The 25,184-nt window shown below is 56.3% G+C and overlaps 2 protein-coding genes and 1 long non-coding RNA gene across 6 annotated transcripts; 1 reads left to right on the top strand and 2 right to left on the bottom strand.

The window, feature by feature from the left end:
• Positions 1-710: 710 nt before the first annotated feature.
• HSD3B7 (hydroxy-delta-5-steroid dehydrogenase, 3 beta- and steroid delta-isomerase 7) lies at positions 711-5,161 on the bottom strand. 4 transcript variants are annotated; one of them, XM_023744791.1, is made up of 7 exons: positions 5,022-5,161; positions 3,242-3,413; positions 2,882-3,037; positions 2,487-2,595; positions 2,312-2,411; positions 2,034-2,196; positions 711-1,722 (listed from the first exon to the last, which is right to left on the bottom strand). In XM_023744791.1, exons 2-7 carry the CDS (start codon positions 3,405-3,407, stop codon positions 1,307-1,309), a joined length of 1,110 nt encoding a protein of 369 aa, XP_023600559.1. In that variant the 5' UTR covers positions 3,408-3,413; positions 5,022-5,161; the 3' UTR covers positions 711-1,306. The 4 variants fall into 4 exon arrangements, with proteins under 4 accessions (XP_023600559.1, XP_014301385.1, XP_006103547.2 ...); XM_014445899.2 differs by having other exon boundaries at positions 3,242-3,410; positions 5,022-5,160; XM_006103485.3 differs by lacking the exon at positions 5,022-5,161 and adding an exon at positions 3,758-4,002.
• LOC111823429 lies at positions 3,412-6,684 on the top strand. Its single transcript, XR_002826445.1, has 2 exons — positions 3,412-3,607; positions 5,767-6,684. It is a non-coding gene; the product is annotated as an uncharacterized LOC111823429 (long non-coding RNA).
• SETD1A (SET domain containing 1A) lies at positions 4,374-24,846 on the bottom strand. The gene is given in 22 exon segments (XM_014445895.2): positions 4,374-5,196; positions 5,268-5,405; positions 6,955-7,074; positions 7,249-7,359; positions 7,445-7,617; positions 8,040-9,062; positions 13,815-14,150; positions 15,924-16,011; positions 16,166-16,323; positions 17,002-17,089; positions 17,196-17,372; positions 17,826-18,605; positions 18,757-18,963; positions 18,965-19,522; positions 19,524-19,579; positions 19,582-19,604; positions 19,881-20,110; positions 20,342-20,463; positions 21,762-22,032; positions 23,747-23,842; positions 24,053-24,217; positions 24,787-24,846. Coding segments are annotated over 21 exon segments (5,079 nt in total). The 5' UTR covers positions 24,203-24,217; positions 24,787-24,846; the 3' UTR covers positions 4,374-5,022.
• Between the last annotated feature and the right edge of the window lie 338 nt (positions 24,847-25,184).

Below are 25,184 nucleotides of genomic sequence, written 5' to 3'. Positions count from 1 at the left end.
CGGGCCTGGCCAGGGCTCACCGCTTCCCTTTCCCTTCCCCCTCTCGCCCTAGCTCTGCCTCTCACAAAGCACACTGCGCGTGTCCATCCCATGTGCCTGTGGGTCGATGCACGCTCATGCCACGCCTTGAGCGTGTGTACATGATGTGTTCTATGCATTCACCCTGCCCCCCAGCCCGCCCCGCAAAGGACAAGATGGTGGCCCCCGGTCCCTTCCACCCCACCTGCCCCCTGCCCGCTGTGCAGCCGTGTGCGTTGGCGTGTGTTTCCGTGTCGCTGGCGTGTCACGTGATGTAGCTGTGTTTGCTGACATGAGCCCCGCCCCCTCTGTTTCTCCTTTGGTTTCTAGAGCTCTTTCCCTCGCCTCTCCAGAGGGGACAGGACTCTTGGGGCCTGGCTGGGGGCCCAGAGCCAGGCCGCCCTCTCCTGTTCGCCCTCAGAGACCCATTTCTCTCTATTGGTGACCAAGTTGCAAATGGATAAAACACAGGAAAATTCTGCCCTCTCTCCCCAGCCCTGCATGTCCTGTCCCCAGAGCCCCCTACCCCCACCCTGGGCCGGGTTGGGCCCCGTGGAACGGGAGAAATAGCAACCAATCCAACAGCGGGCGTGCTGCGTGCTCACTTCCTTCTGTCCCCAATGGGACGGGCGCCGCGGGGAGGGGCGACACGGGGAGGCAGGCCAGGCAGCTGGGCAGGCACTGGACACGGATGTAGATAAAGGAGTTTTAATCCAGGGCATGGGCAGGTACAGAGTTTCTGGGGCACCCTCAGGCAGAGACCTCACAATATTGCAGGACCTACATTTGGGTACAGGGGTGGGAGGAAGTGAAAATACAGATTTCCTCAGCTTTCACTGAGGAGAATGAAAAGATAAACACCTTAAGGTGATAAATGTTTTACAATAATGGGGATATGACCCTCCCCGAGGGACAGAGGTGGTAGGAGGAGCCAGAAAGCCTCTTCATTCTGAGCCCAGGCCCGAGGGTCCTGCTTGGGCGGCAGGAGGCCAGCAGGAGGCCTGTGGAACTTGTACTCACTTCCTGCTTGAAAAGCCAATGGGATGGCAGTGAGAACATCAGGGAAATCACAACCCCGCCAACCAGACAGCGGGCTTGGGATGAGAGCGAAGACATCCTGCCCTAGAACTGAGAGGCAGCAGGACACGGACGCAGTGCTCATGGCTTAGCATGAGGGCTCCAGGGCAGCCGGTCTGGCTTCGGACCCGCCAGCTCTAGAGTGCAGCCTTCCCTCTCCATCGGGGCCTGGATGGATGTGTTACGCTGAGCTCCGGGCCCAGCTCCACTGTCACTGGGCCGAACTGTCCATGGCCTGCATCCAGCGAATGGTGCGGGTCCGGCTCTCCTCCCATGAGAACAGGGGCTCGTAGCCAAAATGGCGTTGAGCCTTGTTAGTGCTGACGGTGAAGGTGGTGTTGGCCATAGCCAAGGTGTATGGGTTGAGCAGGGGCGCATAGAGCAGAAGCGGCCGCAGTAGCCACTGCAGCAGGGCATTGAGGGCAGCCAGAAACATCAGTAGCCAGTAGGGCAACAGCGGGCGGGTGCCCACCAGCCGTAGTCCACAGGGGCCCAGGAACTCCATGTTGAAGTCCTCGTAGCTCTTATAGGGTGACTTGTCATAGCAGAAGTACACCTGGCCACCCATCAATGCCGGCCGCTGCTGTAGCTCCCGCGCCACCAGCACATGCATCCAGGCCACGTTGCCTGCCAGAGGGAGTGGGGAGGACATGCCCCCGAGTGTCCCCATGATCATGTAGCTGCTGCTCTCCCGGGCCAGCCCACATACAAGCCACCTCCTCTTTGGGCCCGTGTAGATGCTGCCCCCTCCTCTCCCTCAGCCTATGACTGCTGTGTCTGCCTTCCCAACTTGCAAGGATACTGTTTCCCTGTGGCCCGCCCCTCCTCGTCTACCCTAGCCCATGTACAGGCTGTTCTTTTCTCTGCAGGGTACACACGGCACCCCTCCCAGAACCGTGCAGGTTCTTAGCCTCCCCCCTGCCCGGCCCGGGCCTCACCTACATAGACCCGTCCGTGCTCCACAGAGGCTGGGATGGCCCGGAAGAGCCGGCCTCCCAGGCGCAGGCCCTGGTAATAGATGTCCCTCATGATCTGGTGGCCTTCACCATAGATGCCGGTGGGACGCAGAGCACATGTCACCAAGGGCAGCCCCCCACGGACCTGGCAACAAAAGGTAGGCACTGCTGAGACCTAGGACCCAGCGGCCTGACCTCTTCAAGCTGGAAATAGCCGGGAGGTGCCCAGCCGGCCGTGGCTCTGTAGCTCCTCATCTCACCTTCCTTCCATTGGCTTCCAGGACCAGCTGCTCAGCTCGGGCCTTGCTGGAAGGATAGGGATGTCTGTGCACTGCTTCATAGGGGGTGTCCTCATTGCCCCTAGTGGGGGAGAGAAGACTCTTAATGCTGAGGGGAGATGGGCTCTGAAAGTATCAGGGGGGAACCCCAGCTCACCTGTAGAAGGGGTGGCCTTTGATGTTGGGCCCCACAACTTCCATGCTGCTCGTGTACACCAGGAACTGTGTTCCAGTCTGCACACAAGCCTCAATCACATTCTTCGTGCCTGGGGAGGCGGGGTGTGTGTCCAAACTGAAGCTTCCTCCCTCTCTGTACCTTTCCCCTTCCCATCCCCAATCTGGATGAAGGCATATGGCTTCCTTCCCCAGGCCCAGGGAAAGCCACACAGGTTGGCGAGGGCTGGCCTTCTATTACAGGGACAGGAGTGCACACAGGACTGTTTGACGCAGGAGAATCACAGAGGTCAAGGTCAGAGCGGGGGGAGGGACACAAACAGACAATCAGGCCATGGGCCGGTATTACGTGACTAGAACGGCGGGGGGATATCTCACCCTGCACGTTGACCTCATGGATGGTCTCAGGACTGGCCCTCCCAAACACGTCCACCAGCCCGGCTGTGTGGATGACCACATGGGCTCCAGCCACAGCTGCTGCCACCTCGTGGGCCTGGGTCACATCCCCCTGGATGGCAGTCACCTGCACTGGCCCTGGTAGGGGGAGGGCAGCCAGAGGCAGCGTCAGAGCTGAGCCCACATCAGCTGTTTGGTTCAGCCTACACCCCTGGGAGCCACATATTTCCAGTGTGACTCACCCACCCCATTCCTGCGCACTGGAGAACACAAACAGGCATCACCCTTTCCACCACAGCGAAGGGAGTCCACACCCTCCCCCCAGCTCCCCTCCACCATCACCTGTCTTCAGCTCCTCCAGCCAGGGACCCAGGTGCAGGTCAAAGATCCGCAGCTCACGGAGCCGGGGTTCCTGCTGCAGCAGCATTCGGACCACATGCTCCCCCAGGAAGCCACAGCCACCTGTGACCAGGTATACCAGCTTCTGGGCCTGTGCCGAGTCTGCCATGTCCTGCTAGGGAGAGACCCTGGTTCACCTGAGCTGCCTGCGGTGTGCGAGCTGCCCGGCACCAGCAGCCCACCGGTTATTCCTTGAAGGGGCCTCTGGCCTAGTGGACTGGAGCAGTGACCAGGGGCCACAACTGTTCCTGGTGGGTGAGCAGCCAGGCTCCCTGCCCTCTGACCCTGCTACCTGGTTACTGAGATATGGTGAGGGCTCGCAGGAAGGACTGTGTTTGAGGTGGAGGGGAGGTTCTGGGATAAAAACAGAGTGGGGGAGGGGGGGAGGGAGAGGAGAGGAGACGGAGGTGGGCCGGGCTGGGGCTAGGGAAGGGGACCTCAGACATCAGCTCTGCCTACCTGCAGCCACAGTCCCAGGGTGCCCCAACTAGCCACCAGAGCTGGTCTTCTCTCGTTTCCGGCCAGCGATAAATGGTTGTCCCCTTCCGCTTGCTCCTCCCTCCTGGCCATTCCAGGAACAGACCAGCCCAGCCTCCACCCCTCCTCTCCTACTCTCTTGCCACAGGGCCCCCCCTGGTGGCCACTGCGCTCCACTGGCACCCGGTTCCAGCCAAGAACTTGGGGAAGGGGGTCGGGAAAGCCAAAACCTGCTGGATGGGCACTGAGGGGCTGGGGGAAGGGATGGGATAGGCAGAGTGACCTCATGCCTGCATGAAGTCAGTCCTTGCCTCACATTGGATTTCCCAGGAGGCCAGAAGCCCAGCAGCAGCTGTGGTTCTGGGAAGGGAGGCCTGACCTTGGCCAGGTCTGGCTGGCCTTGCTGGGGATTTCTAGGGGGCTGTGCCAGCCTATCAGGTGGCCCAGAGCAATGGTGGCTGTCTGCGGGTCTGGGTTCTTGCCCCATAGCCCCTCTCCCCACCCCAACTCCAGGCCACCCATTTCCCCCTCTTCACTTGCCCCACCCTGTCCTCAACCCCCATCCCACCCTACTCTCCCAAAGATACTGACCAAGCACTTTTTGTACAATAAAGTTTAATCACAATTATAAAAATGTGGCATTGGGTTTGCGCTATTAACATATGTACAATCCAGCCCAACAGGAAGGGCCCGCTCCCCCCACCATCCTGGCCTGGCCCAACCAGAGCTTACAGACACCAGGGTAGAAGGGTGACCCACAGGGTCTGGCAGGAACAGAAGATGAGGCAGGGTTCCAGGCACGGAGTCCCCAGGACTGGGAGGCACAGGGCCCCCCTCCCCAGGGGGAGAACATGGCCACTGCCCCTAGAGACCCCTAAACTGGGGAGGGGTGCACGCAGGGCACAGAAGGGAAGTCCCCATGAACACAAAGCAAGAGGGCTGTGCAGCCCCGAGAACAGGTCTATACAGGCTGGCACCCCAGGTTTCCACAGGAAACAGCTCTGGCAGCTACAAAACATTTACAGCTTCTTCTCCGCAAAGAAAAAAATTAGGGGGTGGGTGGCAGGGGTGACAGGGGAGGCAGACACTGCCTTAAGGGACTGAGGCTCCCTGGCAGGGCTCAGGGGCCCCACTCCATATTCAGAGATGGGGGCGTGTGGGCCCTCCTGAGCCCACTAAGGCTGGGGTGCTGGGAGCTCAGGGCACCAAGGGGAATAAATAGGGGTGTGGGCGCCCGTCTGCCCACCTCAGTTGAGGGAGCCCCGGCAGCTCTCGGTGCCGCACAGACACGGGATCTTGTTGTCCTCCAGCGGGAACTTGTAGTCGTAGGTGATCTCCTCGTCCACGCCGATGGGCTGCTTGGAGTAAATCACGATCTTCTTCTGGGACTCGATGGTGATCACCTTGGCATAGCAGTTGGGCTGCAGGAGGGAGCAGAGTGAGCTGTGTGCCCTCTGCTGGGACCCCACCGCCCCGCCAGGCCCCAGCGCACCGTGCAGCAGTGGTTGATGAACCTCGCCAGGTTGCCACACTTGGTAGCATCGATGATGGTGTCGTGGTCCACCCGGAACAGGTAGCTGCTGCCAATGCCCTCCTGCGCGTAGCGCTTCTCCCTCATGTCGGCCACCATCTGGCAGGATGGGGGGCGACGGTCAGGGACTGCCCTCGGAGGGTAGCCTCTGTGACTGGGGTCTGCAGCCTCTCAGCTGCCATCCTGGGGCCACAGTGACCTGTCCTGGATCTGCAGCTCTCTCTCTGGCTCCCACTAACCCAGCCTGTGGACACTCCTGACTTTGCTTCCAGGAGCCCTCCCTCTAGTGGCCAGCCTGACACCTTCACTGCCATTATCAGCCACCCAAGAGGACCCCAGGGACATGGGCACTGGCTGCTCCTGGAGTGTCTGCCTGGCCCCCCGTCTACCGTGGGGCTGTGGCACTTCCCAAGATGAGTGGTCATTTCACGGACTGAATTCTACTCATCTCTCCTCCCAGGACCCTCTCTCCAAAAGAGGCTCCCACTGGCTGCTGCTGGTTGTCCACATTAGAACCCAGATTCTTGCAGGAGAAGCAACTGCTATTTCCCAGAAAACGGGCGCTAAGACCTCCGCGCCCTTCCCTTGGATGATCTCTCCCAGGGCTTCAGCGGCTGGCGCGGTGCCGGGGATCCTCCCAGACTTCCATCTGCAGCCAAAGCCACCTCAGAGGAGCTGCTGGTGTCCTCCTCTAGAAGCTCCGATCGGAACTCATCTGAATCACACGTCTGCTCCTCCTCCTCACGCCCCACCTCACTGGCAGCCCTTCCTACTCCCAGCTGTTCAAGGCAGCGCCCTGAGAAATGGCCTCACCCGCCCCCCTTGCTCTCACTCTGCAGAGCCAACGTGTTTGCCCGTCTTGCCAGCTACCTTGGACCCACAGACCCCTGCTACCTTGGCTGCCACTGCGTAGCCCAGAACCCCACCTTTGACTGGGATCTCTGCAACAGCCCCCACTCCCACCGCACTGCTGTCTCCAGTTCTCTCTTCACACTGCAGCCAGAGGGAGCCCACAACCTCCAAGTCCTCTCCTGTTTAACACTTCACAGCAACTTTCCTCCTCTCACCATCGGTCCAAACTTATTCATGTGGCTCCTAACTTCTGGGGAGCCTGGCCTCCCCCGCCCCTCCTGCTGTATGTCCCTGCCTGACCCAAGTTTCTCCAATTAGCCACAGTGCCCTCCTTGTACCTCCCTCACCTGAGCCTGGGGAGCTCGGCATCCTCTAGGCTCCCGGTGTAAACATCACTGTGTTCCAACCACCCAGTCTCTCTGAACTTCCCCTTTGTAACAAGCAAACACCATCCTTTATTGTAGTTACTTGTTCAATGCCTGTCTTCCCCACTAAACTGAGGTCCTTAAAGGGAGAGATACTATTAGCCTTGGTTCTTGCTGCATCATTAACATCTAGTTTACTGCTTTACTAGTACCCATTACTAGAACAGAAGGAAGGGAGGGAGAGAGGAAGGGAAGGGAAGGAGGGAGGGAGGGATGGAAGGAGGCAGGGAGGGAGGGAGGGAGGAAGTGGTTTCAATGGCTAAGCCTTGGAGGCAGGAGGGTATGTGGGGCTTTGTCCAGAGGATGGGATGGGTCTCATGTCAGCATCCCAAGGTGCCAGTGGGTTGGGAGCTGGGTGTGGGACTCCTCACCTGGCGGATGTTCTGACCCACATATTCAATGACCATCTCATCAGCTGCGATGGGTTCCATGGCAAACAGACCCCACTCGTGGATCCGGCTCCGGCCGAATCGGAGCTTCTTCTTCCGGAACTAGAGGGCAGAAGGTAGACTGCTGCTGGATGCCCCCTCGACCTGTCCCCTGGCTTCCCTGCAGCTCTCCAGGGCAGGAGGGTGCTCTAGCCACTCACCCCTCCGCACCCTAGGGGACCCCATGATGCTGCCCTTCCACTGAGTCTCTCTCCTGCTGGAGCCCCCGCTCCTCACCTTGAGCTGGTTTAGCTTCAGCAGATCACTGTCCATGATGGCGGAGGTGCCAATGGCACTCAGCAGCCGCCGCTGCTCAGATCGGCGCTCCGAAAGCACACGGTTAGTCCCCTGCGAGAGGACGGAGGAGGAGTAAGTGACGGGAGCAGCAATGGGAAGAGGATGCCGGAGGGCCATGTGCCAGGGCAGGGCTCACCTGAGTGTCCGCCCCTTCCAGCTGCCGGGCTGAGACAGGGCACACGTCCCGGTACCTGTCCTTCTCCTTCTTGCTGATGGGGTAGTAGCCTTCGCTGCGGGCCGAGCCCGTCTGGTGCTCCCGGGGCCCGTCCTGGGGCCGCCGCTTGCGTCTGGGGGCGCTCAGGTTGGTGAGTGCGGGGTGAGTTAAGGAAGAGAACGGGCTCCGCACTGGCCAGGTCCCTGGGGCCCCACTCCCGTCCCTCCAGTCCCAGCCCAAGGAAAGGGTAACTGACCTTTGTTGGAGGCCCTGAGCACACTTGGTATGAGGAGGACAGAAAGATGAGAGAAATAAGTCTTAGGCCACCTTTTCTGCCAGAAAAATTCTGGGAGGCAGACAAGAGGCAGGAGGCAGAGAGAAAACACCTCAGGTGGTCAGAGGAGAAGGACTCAGGCTCGAAGGTCGGTGGCGAAAAGAAGTGGACAGGGAGGAAGAGGAGCGCAGACACTAGGCGTCTGAAGAGAACACTGCTCTGCTGAGTGCTCTCAGGAGAGCCCGCTCCACCTCTGGGACCTCTCCTCCTGTCCTGGGCAGGCAGCTTCCGGGCTCAGGATATTGGTGTGATGGACCCAGTGGGTGTCGTTCAACCAGTCAGCCCCGCTCGTCTGCTGCAGCAGCTGCTCATACATGAGCCGCAGGTAGCCCATGTCCTCCGAATCCAGGCCTGAGTTCCAAATGTCATACAGGATGGTCATCTGCTCAAACTCACTGCGGGGTTCAAAGGTGGGAGGCGGTGGGGGAGGGGGTGGCGGTGGTGGCCTCCGGCGCCGAGTGTGGGAACGGAGGCTGCGCCGCCGGACAGCCCCCTCCCCGTTGCTGCTGCTGCTGCTGCTGCTCTCAGACGACTCAGACTCCTCCTCCTCCTCCTCCTCACCCTCCTCCTGCTGCTTTGGTTCCTCTGCCTCCGCCACCACCACCTCAGGGGCCTCCAGGACCTCATCTGCTGGGGAGCTGAAGAGGGCTGCAGGGGCAGGAACTGGCTCCAGCGGCCGAGGGGACGGTATGAAGGGCTGAGGCTTGATGGCCAGGGCATAGTTGTGCTCCAGGAGGATGTGGCTGAGCAGAGGGCCCAGGCGGTCCGACTCGTCCGATGTCTCTGTGGCCTCTGAGTCATCGCCAATAGGCAAGGCAGCCAACCCACGTCGGGCTGGGGTCAGGGCCAGGTTGGCCAGCACCGCCAGGTCCACTTCTGTCCCTGGCTCAGCCTCCTCTTCCTCGGTAGAGCGGCCTCGGCCTGCAGCCCGGCTCCGACCTCCTCGGGACACCTCCTCGGGCCAACTCTTGACCAGAGATGCGTGGTCCAGGGGCAAATTGCGAATGGTCCGCTCCACGCCCCGGGGGGCTTTGCGGGAGATGGGGCCAGGAGCCTTGACCTGCTGTGGGGCAGCGGGGGAAGGTTCTGGGGCTGGCACTTCCTCCACAGCAGAGAAGGAGACGGTTTTCCGGCGTTTCTTGGGTGGGGGCAAGAGGGGGATCGGAGAGGAGGGGCGCTCGTCGGGGCAGGGAGCAGGGGCTGGGGGCCCAGCCGGGGGCTCTGGGGGAGGCTGGGGCACACTGGGGGCTGGTTCCTCAGTGGCACCTGGGGAAGGAAGCACAGGAAGGGAGAGGGTCAGCTTCTTGGCCCAACATCATGAGACTGAGATTCGTTAGGAGCTGGAGGCTGGCCAGCCTCACCGGGGGGTCCACACCCAGCTGCCCTTCAACAGGCTGCACTCGTGCTCTCCTCGGCCGCCAGCAGACACGCCTGCGCTCAGGGAACACGCTGCCTGCCTCTCACCCGCACGGCCAGGATGGGATTCTACACCTGTCACTCACACATCCCACACGCCTGAGCACCACCCGTGTCAGGGGTGGAGAACACACGGAGCAGACACTTGCACAGCACTCGGAGTTTAAGTGCAATGGACACAATGACATGAAACAATGCACAGCCCAACTGTGAAGAGTGGGGGCGGGGGGGGGGCTCTACGGCGACGAACACTGGGACTCCAGCCTTTTTACCAAGACTGGTGGTGACAGAGCTACATCCGACAGGCAGGCACACAGACCGAGGATTTTTACCAGCTGCATTTACGAGGATACAATGAGCCAGGTCTGAATTAAAGTATCCACCATTTCAACCACAAACAGTATTCTCTGTTTAGTGAGGTGAAAAAGATACAATATAAGAAGCTGAATCTTTGTGGTAAAATATTTTATAAAATTTGCCTTCGTCCCCACTTTCCCCCAAACATCACTGGGGGTTCGCCCAAGTGAGGAGGGGCCAAGAAGTGCCCCTAAAGAAGCTGAAGGTAACGCTGAGATCCAAGGATGAGGGGCAGTTAGGGAGGGGAAACATCCTTGAACAGGCCATGCTGTCTCTCCAACAACGGCCACAGGAGGAAGCACATCCTCCTCTGTTGCCCCCCCCCGTGAAGTCTGCTGCAGATCACAGGGGTCTCAACACTGCTCAATCCACAACAGCCCTCCCCTGGGGCAGTCGTCTTGCAGATCTGACCCATCAGACAATCCTCACGCTTTGCCCTCTCTTGCAGATCTGACCCATCAGACAATCCTCACGCTTTGCCCTCTCATCCAGGTTTCACCAGCCCAGCACGGCCTTTCCGACCTCTGGCCCTTTGCTTACAGGTTCCCTTGGTTTGGAATGCCTCTCCCCTTGCCTGCTGGGAAAGCTGACATGCAGCTTTGAGGCCCCGCTCAATGCCACCTCCTTTGTGAAGGTCCCCTGACTTCCTCAAACATGGGTAACACCTTCCTCTCAGAACCAGAAGATGGTGGCTCCCAATGGTCTGTCTTCTGGTTGGCTGCAACAGGTGAATAGCTCCTATCTGATGCCAAGCACTAACCCAAGTCCTTTACGTATATCAACTCATTTAATTCTCACAACAGCCCTAGGGAATGGGTGCTGTTGTTGAGCCATTTGACAGCAAAGGACACCGAGGCCGAGAGGTTAGCAACATGCCGAGGTCACACAGCTGGCAAATGCAGAGTAAGAGCTGCCCCCGGCAGGCAGAGCCGTTTGTCCTCTTCCCCGCGGCCCTACGCTGACCTGGACGCTCCGCACTGGGCTCACATCTAGCTCCACCACTCAGAGCTGAGGGCAGCCGGCACCAGGCCCGGCCCGAGCAGGCAGTTTTCACACGTGTCCAACCTGAGCAGATGCTCCCCAATCTGGCAACCTCAGCAAAGCCCTCAGCCTGCATGTCCCAAGGCTCTGGACACCGCCTGGTGTCCACTCCGAAGCTAGCAAGGCCCTGGGTGCTCGTCCCAGGTTCTCCAGGTTGAGTCCTCTCATCACTTCTCTCCAGCGTTTTGGGATAGCCTCCCCTCGGGCCCCTCCTCCTCTAGGAGCCTGGCTCTTACAGAGAAGAAAGGCCCTTCCTGGCTCCGCTTCTGCACACGTTTCCCGGGCCACGCCTTTCACTTAGGGAGAGGGCTTTGGGGGCACCTTCCTAGTTGACACAACTCCCAGAAGCCGGTTTCTACTGCATGACTGACCCTCATTAACTGATGGCTACCCGACCCAAGCCAGCCCAACCAGAAACTTCCCTGAGAGTAAGGCTCTAGCGCAGGAGTGGGTGTGTCTGTGGGGCAGAGGAAGTCCATCTGCAGAAGAATGAACCAGACTGGAAGACAGAAGAAAAGCAAGTCCTAAAGGCAGCAGGTCCGTCTGTGGGTTCCACCAGACAAACCCTGTCCCAGGCTCCTGCCATCGGACCACAGTCCTCTCATCAGTGTGTCCCTGGTAACTTGCATTTCCCTATCATTTCCTAAAAACTAAGGGATCTGCCTTCTCCTCTCCCACCCTTGCCAACTATTTCCAGAACTCTGATATCCCACCTACTTACCCAATTTCACATCTCCAGCAACCTCCTTCCTCCTCAGCTACCCTCCAGTCACACACCTGACTTTGTCACCTTCTGGAATAGCTCCACCTTGAAACTTACACTCCTTACCCTCTGACCACAATTCCCCAGGTCCTTTCAGTCTGAACCTTTTCTTGTGTTTTTTTGTTAATCCTCACCACTGAAGGTATTTTTTCCATTGCTCTTCAGAGAGTGGAAGGGAGGGTGGGGGGAGAGTGAGAGAAACATCGATTGAGAGAGACTACATCAATTGATTGCTTCCCACATGCACCCCGACCCTGAGCAAGGATCAAACCTGCAACCCAGGTACGTGCCCTTGACCAGGAATCGAACCCGAGACCCTTTGGTGCAGGGTGACCCTGTAACCACTGAGTCACACTGGCCAGGGCCCACTGGACCTTTTCAATGTCCCTTCTATCTCCCTCCAGCCTATCGCCCTCCTGCTAAGTTAGCTTCTTTCTTTCTCAGGCCCTAATTGCAGGGGCCCTCACTTTGTCCTCTCCTTTCACAGAACTTCCTACATCCTTCTACCACCTCTACCCTGTAGACCCCCAATCCTGAATCTACCCCACCCGGCCCTCTCTCCTCCCTGAGCCATAACCCCCAGCCTCAGCAGGGCTTCTGAGTTGTGGCAAATCCAGTCAGCTTTCATCCTCACTCCCACTCTCTTCTCTTCCCAAGGCTCCTACTCCACCCAGCCCCTCAGCCTCAGAAAATGTCCTACTTTCCTACTGCAAAGTGAAAAAGGAGCCTTCAGGCACGAAACCCCACATCTCCTTACCTCCTATTTACAGATAGATTATCCTCAGACCTAGAGTACACCCCTTCCCCCCATGCTAATCCAGCAAGCATTTCTCTCTCCAATTCATCTACCTGCTCCCTGTTCCCTTCAGTGTATGAACATGCTCAAGTTCACCTACTTTGCAAAGCTAACCCTCCACAACCCTGCTGCTTGCTGTCTCTCCAATCCCCGCTGGGTAACTTGAGTATCTCACTAAACCTCGAAGTCCTCATCTGTAAAATGGGAATAAGAATGTTGTGAGGATTGCCCTAGCTGATTTGGGTCAGTGGATAGAGCACTGGCCTGTGGACCAAAGGGTCCCGGGTTCAATTCCGGTCAAGGGAACATACATAGGCTGTAGGCTCCTCCCCAGCCCCGGCCTTGGTCGGGGCGCATGCAGGAGGCAACCAATCAATGTGGTTCTTTCACATCGGTGTTTCTCTCTGTCTTTCCTTCTTTCTGCCACTCTCTCAGCAAATCAATGGAAAAAATATCCTCTGGTGAGGATTTAAAAAAAAAAAAAAAGCCCTAGCTGGTTTGGCTCAGTGGATAGAGTGTCGGCCTGCGGACTAAAGGGTCCTGGGTTTAATTCTGGTCACGGGCACATGCCTGGGTTTTGGGCTCTATCCCCAGTAAGGGATGTGCAGGAGGCAGCCGATTAATGATTCTCTCTCATCATTGATGTTTCTATCTCTCCTTCTCCCTTCCTCTCTGAAATCAATAAAAATATATTAAAAAAGAATGTTATGAAAATTGAGTGAGAAAATAAAATTGCAATGTGCCAGGCTCATTACTCAATAAATGCTAATATAATTACGACCCTCAACTCTCTTTTCGTTCACAAGACTAGTCTACCCTCGCAGAAGATTGGTTATCTCTACTGCCTGTCCTCACTCCCATAACTTGGCTCCAGTCTGATCCACTCTATGAAACTGATAAGGTCACCAGTGACCTAACTGCCAATCCAACAGACACCTTTCCTATCGTACAGACTCTCGTGTGACCTGCTGATACAAGCCACTCCCTCCTTCAGAAACTCCAAGCTTCCCACTTTCCTTCCCGCCCATCTGACCACTCCTGTTCAGCCTCTGCTGGCTCCCCTTTGCCCACCTGTCTCTCTTTTTTCTTCTTATTTTTTCTCTAAAAAATATATTTTATTGATTTTTTACAGAGAGGAAAGGAGAGGGATACAGAGTTAGAAACATCGATGAGAAACATCGATCAGCTGCTTCTTGGACACCCCCTACTGGGGATGTGCCTGCAACCAAGGTACATGCCCTTGACCGGAATCGAACCTGGGACTCTTCAGTCCGAAGGCCGACGCTCTATCAACTGAGCCAAAGGCGCCCACCTGTCTCTTATAAGACTATAAAGCTCTGGCCCCCTTCTCTCATCCCAAACATCCTCTAGGGCAGCGGTCGCCAACCGGTGGTCCACAGACCACTGATGGTCCATGAGGTCCGAAAGGTTGGCAACCGCTGGTTTAAGGAAACCTTTGGAGCAGCGGTCACCAACTGGTGGTCCGCGAGGTGCGAAAGGTTGGCGACGGCTGTTCTAGGGCACACATATTTTCACATCCACACTTTCACTACTCTCAAATATCTACCTCACTTCCAGCCTACTGCTCCTTCTTCAGCTCTATTGACCCAACTACCTGTTGAATGTAGTCGCTCACACCACCTACCTGCAGGCCTTGCTGGAGACTTCTCCTGTTCAGGGAGCAGTGTGGCGGGGGAGCCTGCGATCCTCTCTGGCTTGGGTTCCTCCACAGGTGCTGGCAGGGGCACAGGGACGTCTCTAGGTGGCGGTGACACTGAGGAGATGGTTGCTGGCTGCTCTTCTTCCTCTTCTTCTTCTTCAGAAGACTCAGATGAGGATGACGAGGAGGATGAGGAGGAAGATGAGGACGACGAGGAGCTGGACGAGCTGCCACTCTCTGAGTCCGAGGTGCTATCATTTTCACCATCTGAGTCAGCATACAGAGAACATTTGGAGGACGAATCGCTTCCCTCGTCCTCGCCTGGAAATCCAGAAGGGGCAATCAGGCGAGATGGGAAGATCCCTCACTTGGCTCAGTCACTGACTCACTGCTGTGGCTGTGCGGGGCTCTGTGCTCGGTGCTGGGAGGCCCCAGCCTCAAGGAGCTGGGTGAGCACACAATTTGTTCAGAGTGTGTAAGCCTCAGTGGGAAGGGCTGGGAGCTTGGCAAAGGGAAACCCTGATTTCTGCCTGACTTGAGTCAAGGAAGGCATCCCGGAGAAGGAGATGCCCAAGTCAAGAAAGACAAGCAGGAGTTCACCAACCAGACGTGGGCTAAGCAGGGATGTCAAAGGTTAAGAGAAGATGGGGCACTGAGAGACTGGTGAGCAGTCCTCTCAAACTACCGAAGCTTTTCCCACAGAGGTTCTTATAGACACTTCCTGGGCAACAGACTCCGAATGGATTCCAGGGGAGAATAAGCTTAGGGCTGCTACATGCTCTGTGTTTCTAGGACATGATAATACATTGTCGGGCTCTAAGAAATTAAGAATTTTGCAGTCTTTGAGGAACATAATTGGGTAAACTAGAACAGAAGGTACTGGTGGCCAGGGAGGGTCTGGAAAATGACCCCAAACAGATAAGCAAGAGCTGGATTATAAATGGCCTATAGTGTCAGGCTGAGGAGCCACCTTGTGGAAAACAGGGAGCCAGGAAAGGACTTTACAGAGAGTCCAGGGTGCATTTCCAACAACAGGCTGGAAAATGGCTGGGAATGGAGGGAAGAATGGAAACGGAGACAGGAAAATCATTCAAAACTGCTGCAGCCTCTAAGTGAGAAAGGCAGGCCAGCAGCATCTCAGGAGACAATTCGAGAAACACGGAGGTGGTGAAACCGGAAGGCGTCGGGACCAAGTGGATGTGTAGGGGCCGCACACACACGCTCCTGGCAGGGAACTCTGCCCGCACTTTACTGAAAAGAGGCTCTCTGACCATCAGTCTCCCCGATCTGGCCTCTGCAGATATAAACAGTCCATCTTTCCCCAGTTCTCCCACCCTGTTACTCTCTGCCTCATTAACCTATTCTATCTTCTTCAAAACACATATCTGTCTCTCAAGTGCTACTATTTGTTCACTTGTTTGCCAAGTCTCCCCGTCCCGGTCACTGATGTGTCCCCAGCACCCAGGACAGTGCCTGGCAGAACAGGGGCTCAATGTACAGGGTGGATCAAAAGTAGGTTTACAAGTTGCGAGTATTATTATTTTGGATTATTTTCCGTACAAACAGCTGTAAACCTGACTTTCCCCTATCCTATATATTTCTAAACAAAGGGATGAAAAGAAAGACTAAACCATGTCCCCAAGCCTCAGTAAATGTGGAGGAACAAACAGGTATTCAACCAAAGAGCACAACTGCGTCTGGTAATGGCAGCGGCAGGAGAAGAGGGAGGCATGGCTCAGTGGCTGAGCCCTAAAGGAAGAGCAGAGCTCAAAGATGGAAAGGCTCGCTCTGACAGCATCAAAGGGCAGCAAGAGAATGCAACCTCTTATTTCAAGGGCCTGGGAAAAGAAATAGGCTCTATTGGGATGTCTTCAGGGGAAGCCTTGCTTCAGGAGCAGAGGTAAGCAGGAGAGAACGTTCTGGGTGTCGGGGTCGTTGTTTACAATGGGTGGAGGGTACCAAAGGGTAGCTGTTTTGGGGGAGGACAACGGTGGCCAACAAATCCAGCAGCAACACATGGGTTCAGAAAAGGACGAGGCAGGTGGCAGACCCCTTTCTCCCCGCCCAGAATCCTACTGTACTGTCTGTGCTTACCATCTGAGGCCTCTGTCTCCTTCTTTGCAGTATCCATGGCTTCCTCATGATCGTCATCTTCCTCATCTTCCTCATCTTCCTCCTCCTCCTCAAGGAAAGGGATAAACAGGGACTAACAGGAAAAGGGCAACTGGTCCTCTAGAAGGCACAGCCGCCTGGTTCCAGCCCGCGGGGAAGTGGCCATGGGCACAGGAGCACAGGAAGGGGGCTCCTGGCAGGGACCGGGTGCCCTGGCTCCTCACCTTCTCCGAGGAGGACTCCTGCGATGCCTCCTCCCCCTCGCTGTCCAGGGCAAAGGACTTGCGGTGCTTGCCCTGGGTCTTGCTTCGCTCTTCATCTCGCTTGTGGGGCTTGGTCCCTGGCCGTCCTGACTCTCCGGCCTCCTTCTCTCGCTCAGGGTCTAGGGTGAGTGGCAGTTAGGACAATGTACCATCGGCAGTAAGTTACCGTTTCGCGACCCTGTGAAAGGAGCTGCGCATACACTGTCCTGATCCTCCCCCAGGCCCACCAGACAGGCCTCGTTTTATAGACAGGAAGTTGAAGTTTAGCACAAAACCCTCAGCAATACCTTATATTTTACAGTTTTAAACATATCACACTCATTTTATCTTTCACTGTTTTCTGGGTTGGGCAGATGCCTGGCCCAAGAAAAATACTGCTAAGGCCAATGGGCTTCCAGGGAAGCAGATCAGACTCAATTAGGAAGTTTTCCAGACACAAGCTGTCAGCCAATAGCTTAAACTTAGGCAAATTGGTAAGAAGACATACAAGAGCTTAACCTATTTAACCTTGAAATTCTGTGATCTTTAGATGTGAAAGTTATTATTCCTATTTTATAAAAGGAAAATTAAAATACAGAAAACTTAAATCAACATACCAGTGTAAAAACCGTAACTAAAATCCAGGACTGTCCCATCTGAAGCTTTTCACATCTCTCAAAACTGCTTTATTTTAACCTTTTACCAAAATCTCCACCTGGCTCTTTGCCTTTAAGACACCTTCATCCCTGCCTCTTGCTTTCCTATCAGAATCTAAATAACCTTTCCCCTTTCTCCTTCTACCCGACCTTCCCACTCACCATCTTCATCTTCCTCAGCGGGAGTGGAAGGCCGCGGCCTCTTTTCCTCACTGGCCTCGGAAATTTCTGAAGGCTCTTTTCGTTTTACCTGCGGGATGGGGAGACAGAGCCCGTTTAGACCTCAGACACTCGTTGTACCCAAGGAGGGGGATGCCCTGTCCCCACCCTCCCAGGCAAGGCCACAGTTCCGGTACCTTGAAAGAAGGCAGCCGCAGGGCCCCCCGCAGTCCTGACCCGAAGGCGAAGGCCTCGATGCCTGTGGTACCCCCACTCTTCGCCCAGTCTACGAGGGACAGCAGGCCTGGCTCTTTGAGCTTTGTCTTCTCTTTATCTTCCTCCTTGGCTTGCTGTTTGGCTGCGTTCTGGAATGGCTGCAGGCAGGAGGGGGGCTGAGCCTCAGAACCCAGGTGCTCCCTCCTGCCTCCTGCCTGGGAACTACGCCCAGGCCCCAGGAAAAGAGAACTGCATCTACTCACTCCTCCATCTGATGCACATCTGTGCCACCTCCCTGCACCAGCCCCTGCAGAGGCACTTCCTCACAAGTCTGCTCACTGAGTCCCATCCATCTTAGGAAGCCGCTCCTATCCTTCCCACTCTACACATGAAGACACTGAAGACTGAAGCCCACAGATGCTGAGGGGCCTTGTCCACTGCAAGGAAGCAGTGGAGCCAGGACACAGTTCTTCAGGCTCACGCTTCCCTACTGCTCTCTGTGCCCCAATCCCGTCCAACCAGTGTCCCAGTCTTGTCCACGTGCCTGACCCTCCTCCTATTTGAGCTGTGTGGGGCCCCAAGTTTCCCTAGTCCCAGGCACTGGCCCTCACCTTGGCCTTCTCTTCCTTGCTCTCCCACCACTGGTCAAAGGCGCCAAAGGCCACATTTTCCACCATCTTGCGGTTGAGGTCTCGCTGCATGATGCTCTTCATCTCCTGGACGAGGGTGGCCAGCACGCGGCCCACAGTGCCTGCTGCCGGCAGGGCCTTGCCCTCTGCCAGCTCTGCTTCCTCCCTTGGAGGTAGTCGGGCCTCCTCTCCCGAGAGTGAAGAGGGCAGGGGCTCAGCTGCCACGGGCAAAGGCAGGTGGTAAGCCTCCCGGGAATATGCCCCTCGGCCTTCTTGCCCTTGTGTGTACAGAGCATAGGGCAAGCCATAGGCTGCCTCTTGTGGGGGTGGGAATGGGAGGAAGGCCTCCCCAAAGGCCCCACCATGGGGACCAGCCGAGGCAGCGGTCAATCCCTTGCCCTGCCGCAGCTGGTGGAGCCGAGTTAACATCTGGGTCTGCATCTGGAAGGACATGGGCATTCCTCCCCACTGAGCCCCAAGTCGATCCATGAGCTCTAGGGAGTTCACAAAGTCATAGATGTGGGGGGGCGGCGGAGGAGGTGGGGGGTACTCAGGGGGCGGTGGCCCATCCGGTCGGGGTGGGAGGAGGTAGGCAGGCTGGTGGGGATAACCAAGGGGAAGGGAAGCCAGGTAGGGAGGGGGAGGAGGGGGTGGTGGGGGAGGAGGGGGAGGCTGTTGGGGGGGCGTTGGGGCCGGAGGGGGTGAGCCGCCCCTGTCGTCATCGGAGATCTCCATGTCCTCTCCAGAAGAGCATGGAGACGCCTGTAGGGGTGCAGAGGAGGGTCACAGAGAGCTTCTGCCTGTTCCCTGGGTTTTTCCTCAAATCCGTTCTCGTCTAGTTCCCTTCCCTCTCCCCCTGGGCTCAACCCTGCCTCCCTGATCCAGGTATCCCCGCTGGTCGACCCCACCTCACCTGGTTCTGTCCGTTGGCCTTGGGAGACTCCCGGGTCGCCCCTGGCTCCCCACTCCCTGTAGGTGCCACATCCTCAAAATTAGCTGGGGCTGGAGGCGGCGTGCAGGGCCCGTGACCGGAACCAGAAGGCACCTCAATCCCCGTGTCTCTAGCCCCAGGGCCTGTGGTGGTGTTCTCCTCCTCCTCCTCTGTGTCAGAGGCCAGGAAAAGAAAACTTGGAGCGCTGCTCCTTCAGCAACATCTCAATGCGGGAATCCAGGCTGCTGTGCTGAGCAAAGGGCACGCTCTCGTTGGTGGTCTCCGGGGCTGGGGAGCCGGAGCGGGCCGGTGAGGCTGGGCGGGGGGAGGTCCGAGCTTCTTCCCTCTCAGGGCTGGGCCCCCCAGCACCACCACCTCCACCCGGTTCTGGGGGCTCCGGGGGTGGAGCCTCTGAGGCAGGAGGCCGGTAGTCCTGGTCAGCGGGGCGGCTGGGCTCAGGGGGCAAATAGGAGGTGTAGGAAGGTGGGAAGCGCTCAGCTGTATTTTCAGCAAAAGGTGCCCCGGGGGGCTCCTCCCGAGTTGCCCGGCGGGGTGGGTAGGAAGAATGGCGTTGGTAGCGATTCCAGCTTTCATAATATGCTGGGTAGTTTGAGTCAGAACCACGAAAATGAGAGGATGAGGAAGAAGTGGACGAGGAGGACGAGGACAATGAGGAGGAGGAGGTGGCGGAGGTGGCGGTGGCTGCAGTGGTGGCAGAGATGGCTGCAGAGGTGGTCGTGGGGGCTGAAAGATGCAGAGAAATGGCGGCGGGAAAAGGAATCTTGGTAGCTGTTCTCGGACCGCCGGGCTTGAAGGAGGTTGAAGTGGTGCTGGAGGAAAGATACAGGAGTTAGCTGGGTTCAGCTCTGTGTGACCAACCCCAGGGTCCCAATTCTCAGTCCCGAGCCCTTCTACGCTGTCCCGAAAGGAAGATCTAAATGCTGTTGGGCTCCTAGCTGAGCGAGTTCCCTGAGAACAGGGATTTGCTGGCTGAATCCGCAGACAAACTAGGACAAATTCTGCCCAACTCCCTTTTCAACTTTGTTTCTTCTTTCCAGTGGCAGCTCCCAGAACCTGGGGGTCCCAGAGGGTGTTTACGCTGGTACCTGCTGGAGTAGGCAGAGTCCTGAGAGTAGGGGGTGCTGCCCCGAGACGTGTAGGGGGTTCCTTGGGAGGACTGAGGGGTGAACTGGCCGAAGGAAGATGGGGTGTCTTGTCGGCTGCTGGAGAAGCTTGTGTCCTGGGAGCAGGGGGTGCCGTTGCCAGGAGTGCCCACCACAGCAGTGCCTGCTGGGTAGGCAGCTGTGTCAGAGGAGGCGCGGCGGCGGGACTCAGTCTGGAGGGGGAGAGTGGAGCAGGGAGAAAGGAAAAGAGATCAATTACCATTTAACAACTCACCCTTCCCCAAACTGAGAATCCCAGTTGCCTGTCATTTGAAAGCATCTAGGCATCTTTTCTTGGTTCTTCCTATACTTAGCAGTGAAGTCCAGAGCCTCCCAAAGCCTGGTCCTGGCACTCAGGGACTGTGCCCACATGGCTAGGGCTATGGCAACCACCAGCTTCTCACCGTCTCAGCGGCTGCACCAGGGCCCTGGAACTTCTCACTCAGGGCCTTGCCCCCAGTGGGCACCGTCTGAGGGGTGTAGGAGCCATTGACAATCAGTTCATAGTACTTCATTCGTTGTTGTCCTAGAGGGAGAGAAATGGGAACCAACAGAGTCAGAGAGAGAAAACAACTCCTTCCTAATACGTTTTCCCACTTACTCCTCAGGCCTCAAGTTGATCTTGGGTTTGGGGACTTCAATTCTTCTTCCCTGTCTCTGTATCTGGGACCTTCTACCTCATCTCCACGTAACAACTACTACAAAGGACATACAGTACAACACGTCACAGTTTCTTCTACATGTTACTACACTGCATGATCACCAGACGGGAAAAGCATCAGGACACCTATACTTTACAGGTTTAAAGAAAATTGACCTGCACAAAGTCAATTAGTAGCAGAACTCAAATTCAGACCCAGGTTGTCTAATGCTAGATCCTATCGTATCCTTCATCCTATAAACTCAGGGTGGCAAAAACCAAGTTTTATTTGCCTCACATAATCACTTAAAAATTTTTTGGGGGGTGAGGGGGGGATGTAACATTTTAAAATCATGAGATCTGATACAAAAACCTTGATTTCTTGCTTTAAAATAAAAACACACACATTATTTGGCAATATTAGTCCTCATTTCCACTTGCAAATTGGCTAATGCCAACTAACAGCTGTCTCCTTTAGATGGCACTGTGCTACAGCATGCACAACCCTTCCCTATGGTTCCTAACAGACTGCTTCCTCCACTTACCTACTAGTACACATACAGGTCTCTAATTCTCCATCCAAAGTTTCAAAACCTAGTATTTTGGGGAATTTAGTGTCAAAACCTGACCTGAGCTGAAGCTATTTAGTCTAGTTTGTTTTTTAATCCTCACCTGAGGATATTTTTGCCATTGATTTTTTTCAAAGACAGTGAAAGGGAGGGAGAGGAGTCGGGGGAAGAGAAAGAGGTAGGAAGGGAGAGAGAAAGATAGATAGATACAGAGTGAGAGAGACATTGATGTGAGAGAGATGTCGACTGGTTGCCTCCCACACACGCCCTGCAATGAGGTAGGTGCCATTGACCGGTAATCAAACCTGAGACCCTTCCACTGAGCGGAACCAGCCAGGGCTATTTACTCTAGTTTTTATTTGTCCAACCTAGTGTGACCCTCATACACTTTCTTACAAAAATAGCCATATGCTGGTGCAGCCCAAATGATGCTGAATGCACACAAAAAATACGTGTCCCACAATCCCTTTGTAAAATTCTGGTTTCAGAAGCCCATCCGGCCCCGAGAGTTTCCGATGAGGAATCATGAACCTGATCACACAGCTGACTCCAACCGGCATTCGCATGTCCAATCTCTGCCAGAGCCCAGCCTGGCAGCAGGCGGGGGACCCTCACCTTTGATGTCGAGCTGGGCGTGGATGATGTTGCCCATGACGGAGGTAAGGTGGAGGTTTTTGACCGTCTCCTTGGCTCCCCGAGTGCTGGTGAAGAGCACGCGGGCCAGGCCCAGGTGCTTGCGAGTGCGGGGGTGGAGAAGGATCTCCACCTCCTCCACCTCGCCATACTTCCGGCACATGTCCTTCAGGAAGGTCTCCCGCACGTTGTCGTTCAGTCTGGCAAAGGTCACTTCCTTCAGAGGGATCTGCCCGATATAGAACTCATCCAGCTGTGGAGAGGACAAGAGCGAAGTCTGGGGTCGGAATACTTTTTCCTTTGGGAAACTTCAGAGAGACCCATGAGATCGAGAGAGAGAGGACTGGGAAACTCAGGGGCAAGGGCAGGGGACCCCAACAAGGGATTCATCAGTCTCAATCCCTCTCTCTCTCGAGTTCTTCCACCACAGAATAATGGCAAGAACCAGGAAAAGAAAGGTATGAACTGAGACATAAACACACATGGAAGAAACTAGATGTAAAGAAATCTCACTAACTCCGCTTTTACTAAGTAATTACCATGGACCGGGCACTAGGAATATAGAGATGAAAAAAAAGGAGATTCCTGGTCAGAAAAATAGACACGACAGAGACACATACAATCATGCCACGGCGGTGAGTGTCGGCAGAGGGGTACAGGGGGTGTCTGGGAGTCCAGAGAGGAGCAGGGAAGCATTCATACAGATGGTGTCATTCGTACTGGGCTTTTGGGATAAATAGGAGTTCACCAAAATTACAAGGACTTACTGGTAAAAGGCCATGAAATTATGAAATAACTTAGCATTTCCTAGAAACTGAGGAGTGTATAGAGGATGGAACACAGGTGAGAAGTATCAAGGCAGGAGATGAGGCTTGACCAGCTCAATAATCATAAATGTCAATGCACAAAAACATGGACTTGGCAGCAAAAGTAAAATAAGAGAACAGTAAAGTTAAAGCGACAATGACAGCAGGGTGGAACATGAAATGAAGAGAATGGAAGCCAGGAAACCAGGTGAGAGGAATACAAGAGTATGTGTGAAAGATACAGCAATGGAAATGGAATAATTCAGATAAAATGGTTTAGGAAAAAGGGTCGGCAGACCTTTGTGACAGATTATGCGGTAGATAAAGGAAAGGAGAATCCTAGGATGACTGCCAGGTTTCTAGCTTGTGCAGCTAAGTAGATGGAGGGAGAGCAGGATTAAAGGGTAAAGATCATTTGCTTGCGATGTCTCGAACCTGAGATGTCTGTGGGGCCTCCAGATGGAGCTTCCCACTACCAGGCAGACACGTTTGAAGTTCGAGACTGATCTCGGCTAGAAACAGAGATTTAGAAGTCATGAACATTTTGGTAATAGTCAAGATAATGGATGTGAAAGAGATTGTCCAGGGAAAGTGCACAAAGTGCAAAAAGGGGTAAGGGAACCCCGCAAATGATTTATTTAAAAGTGAAGAAGAAAGAATTAGTGAGGAGGACCAAGAACCACCCGTTTTCTAGGCCCAGCCCAAGGCCCGATGAGTATCCTGCCTGGACAGAGACATGGGAATCCTCTGACACAAGGTGGAGGATCAAATGGCCAAAGGAGAGGGGAGGAACCGAGGACTCCAGGGATGGAGCCCCTGGCTTTATCACCCCCTTATCTGTTGGGAAACTGGGGTATCAGACCAGAGCACTGTCAAGGAATACATATACTGTCTAGGAATACATAGTGGTAAGTACAGCAGCTAAATACATCTTTATGTCATTCAAGGAGTCAACCCCTTGCTTGGGACATCTCACCCACGGAAGATAAATAGATTTCCTGTCCAGAACAACTCAGTCCCACAGCCTCACAGACGGTCAGACCTGGCCGTGATCCTGTCGCTGGAAAACCCTCTTATTCAGCGACATTCAGACGAGACGGCCAGGATGGAGCCTGCACACCCTCCAAGGGCCACCACACCACGGCACCAGCAGACACGTACCTTAAACTTAGGGACCGGGAGGGAAAAGTCTCTGTTTTTGGACCTGACGTGGCAACGGGGGTCTTGCAGGTCTTCGACTGGAATATACTTTGAGTCCTAGGAAGGAAAGCAGGAACAGAAAGACAGCTCAAGGTGAAACCACACGTTGAGCTCTAAGCCCGTTTGGAGACCCATATGCAAAGCAGCTGGGTTCTGGTGAACCGCTTTTTCGGAGGCAGGCTCTGGACAGGGGCGTGCTGGGCGCTGAGCAGCCCCCAGGAGAAGGGGCCGGGAGGCTCCGGGGGGCCGGACAGGCTGGGCACTCACGTTGACACTGAAGTGGACTCCATCGTAGCGGTACACCTTCTGAGAAGGTCTGCGAAGGGCAGGGTCCAGGGCAGGGTCCACGATGAGCTTGTAGTTTCGCCACTGGAAGCTCGGGGTCTTCTGCCCATCTCCCCCACCTTCCTGATCCATCTTTGCTCATTTACACTGTGACGAGAGCAATCCAAAAGGGGGTTCAGCTCGGGGGCCTGACTCCCTTGCTGCCCCGCACCGCCTGGCCCCGACTCCAGGTTCGCTCATCACCCCGGGGTCCGCACCTCACCAGGACCCGTGGCTCCCCCGGATTTTCCAAGTACACTCTCCCAGCGTAACAACACATTCTCTCCACCTCTCAACTCTTGCCCTCAGCCCACCAGGCCCATCTCGTGCCCCCAGCTCTACCCAGCGCGCGCCCCACTTGCCCTCCGAGCAAGACCCCTCCCCCGCCCCCTGGCAGGCCCCGCCCCCTCCCGCCTCCTCACCGGCCAGCGGCCCGGGCCAAGCCCGGCTCCCGCTCCCACACACCCGCTCGGGTCCCCGCGCCCCGATCCTCTCGCCAAGAGGTGGCACCTATTCGGGGCGTTGGAAACACCGCGAGACCGAGCCCGAGACCCGGCTTCGGCCCCGAATCTGGGCGGGGGGGGGGGGGGAGGGGAACGCCGCACCGCTGCCCTCTCTTCCCCCCAGTGCGATCTGCCCCCCCCATCCCCGCGCACACGCGGCGCGGCCCCACTCACCCGCTCGTGTCGAGCGGCTCCCCCTCCCCCCACCCCGCGCGGCACCTTAGTGGCGCGAGGCGGCGGCGGCGGCGGCGGCAGCGCGAGACCCGGCCCCGCAGCGGTGGCGGCGGCGGCGCCCCCCCACCACCACCTCCCCGGCGCGCGCACCAAACACCACCGCCACCTGCGCGAGGCCCAGCAGGCACAGCGTCGACATTCGCACTTTCGCCACGGACGCCACTGGGAGACCAACGGGGCCGAGGATAACGGTTTCGCCTCGGCCGGCGCCCTAGGAGGCTTGAGAATTGCAGCCTAGGGGGCCTGGAGATTGGCCGCATCCCCCGGAGAGTGGGCTTCACCACGACTGTCCAGCTGCTCTGGCCTGGGGCCGTTGACGAATCGGCGGCGATGAAAGC

Source organism: Myotis lucifugus, unplaced genomic scaffold (genome assembly GCF_000147115.1).
Source record: "Myotis lucifugus unplaced genomic scaffold, Myoluc2.0 scaffold_486, whole genome shotgun sequence".
NCBI lineage: Eukaryota > Metazoa > Chordata > Mammalia > Chiroptera > Vespertilionidae > Myotis > Myotis lucifugus.
The sequence above is the reverse complement of the archived record's forward strand: the minus strand, read 5'-3'. Positions and strand labels throughout refer to the sequence as shown.

What these genes read in the sequence shown, in the direction of transcription:
- HSD3B7 (XM_006103485.3), bottom strand. Translation starts at nt 3,868, where the DNA reads ATGGCCAGGAGGGAGGAGCAAGCGGAAGGGGACAACCATTTATCGCTG. An exon ending in AAAGGCCACCCCTTCTACAG is followed by an intron (nt 2,412 to 2,486) that starts GTGAGCTGGGGT and finishes CTCCCCCACTAG; the next exon opens with GGGCAATGAGGACACCCCCT. An exon ending in TGGAAGCCAATGGAAGGAAG is followed by an intron (nt 2,197 to 2,311) that starts GTGAGATGAGGA and finishes TTTTGTTGCCAG; the next exon opens with GTCCGTGGGGGGCTGCCCTT.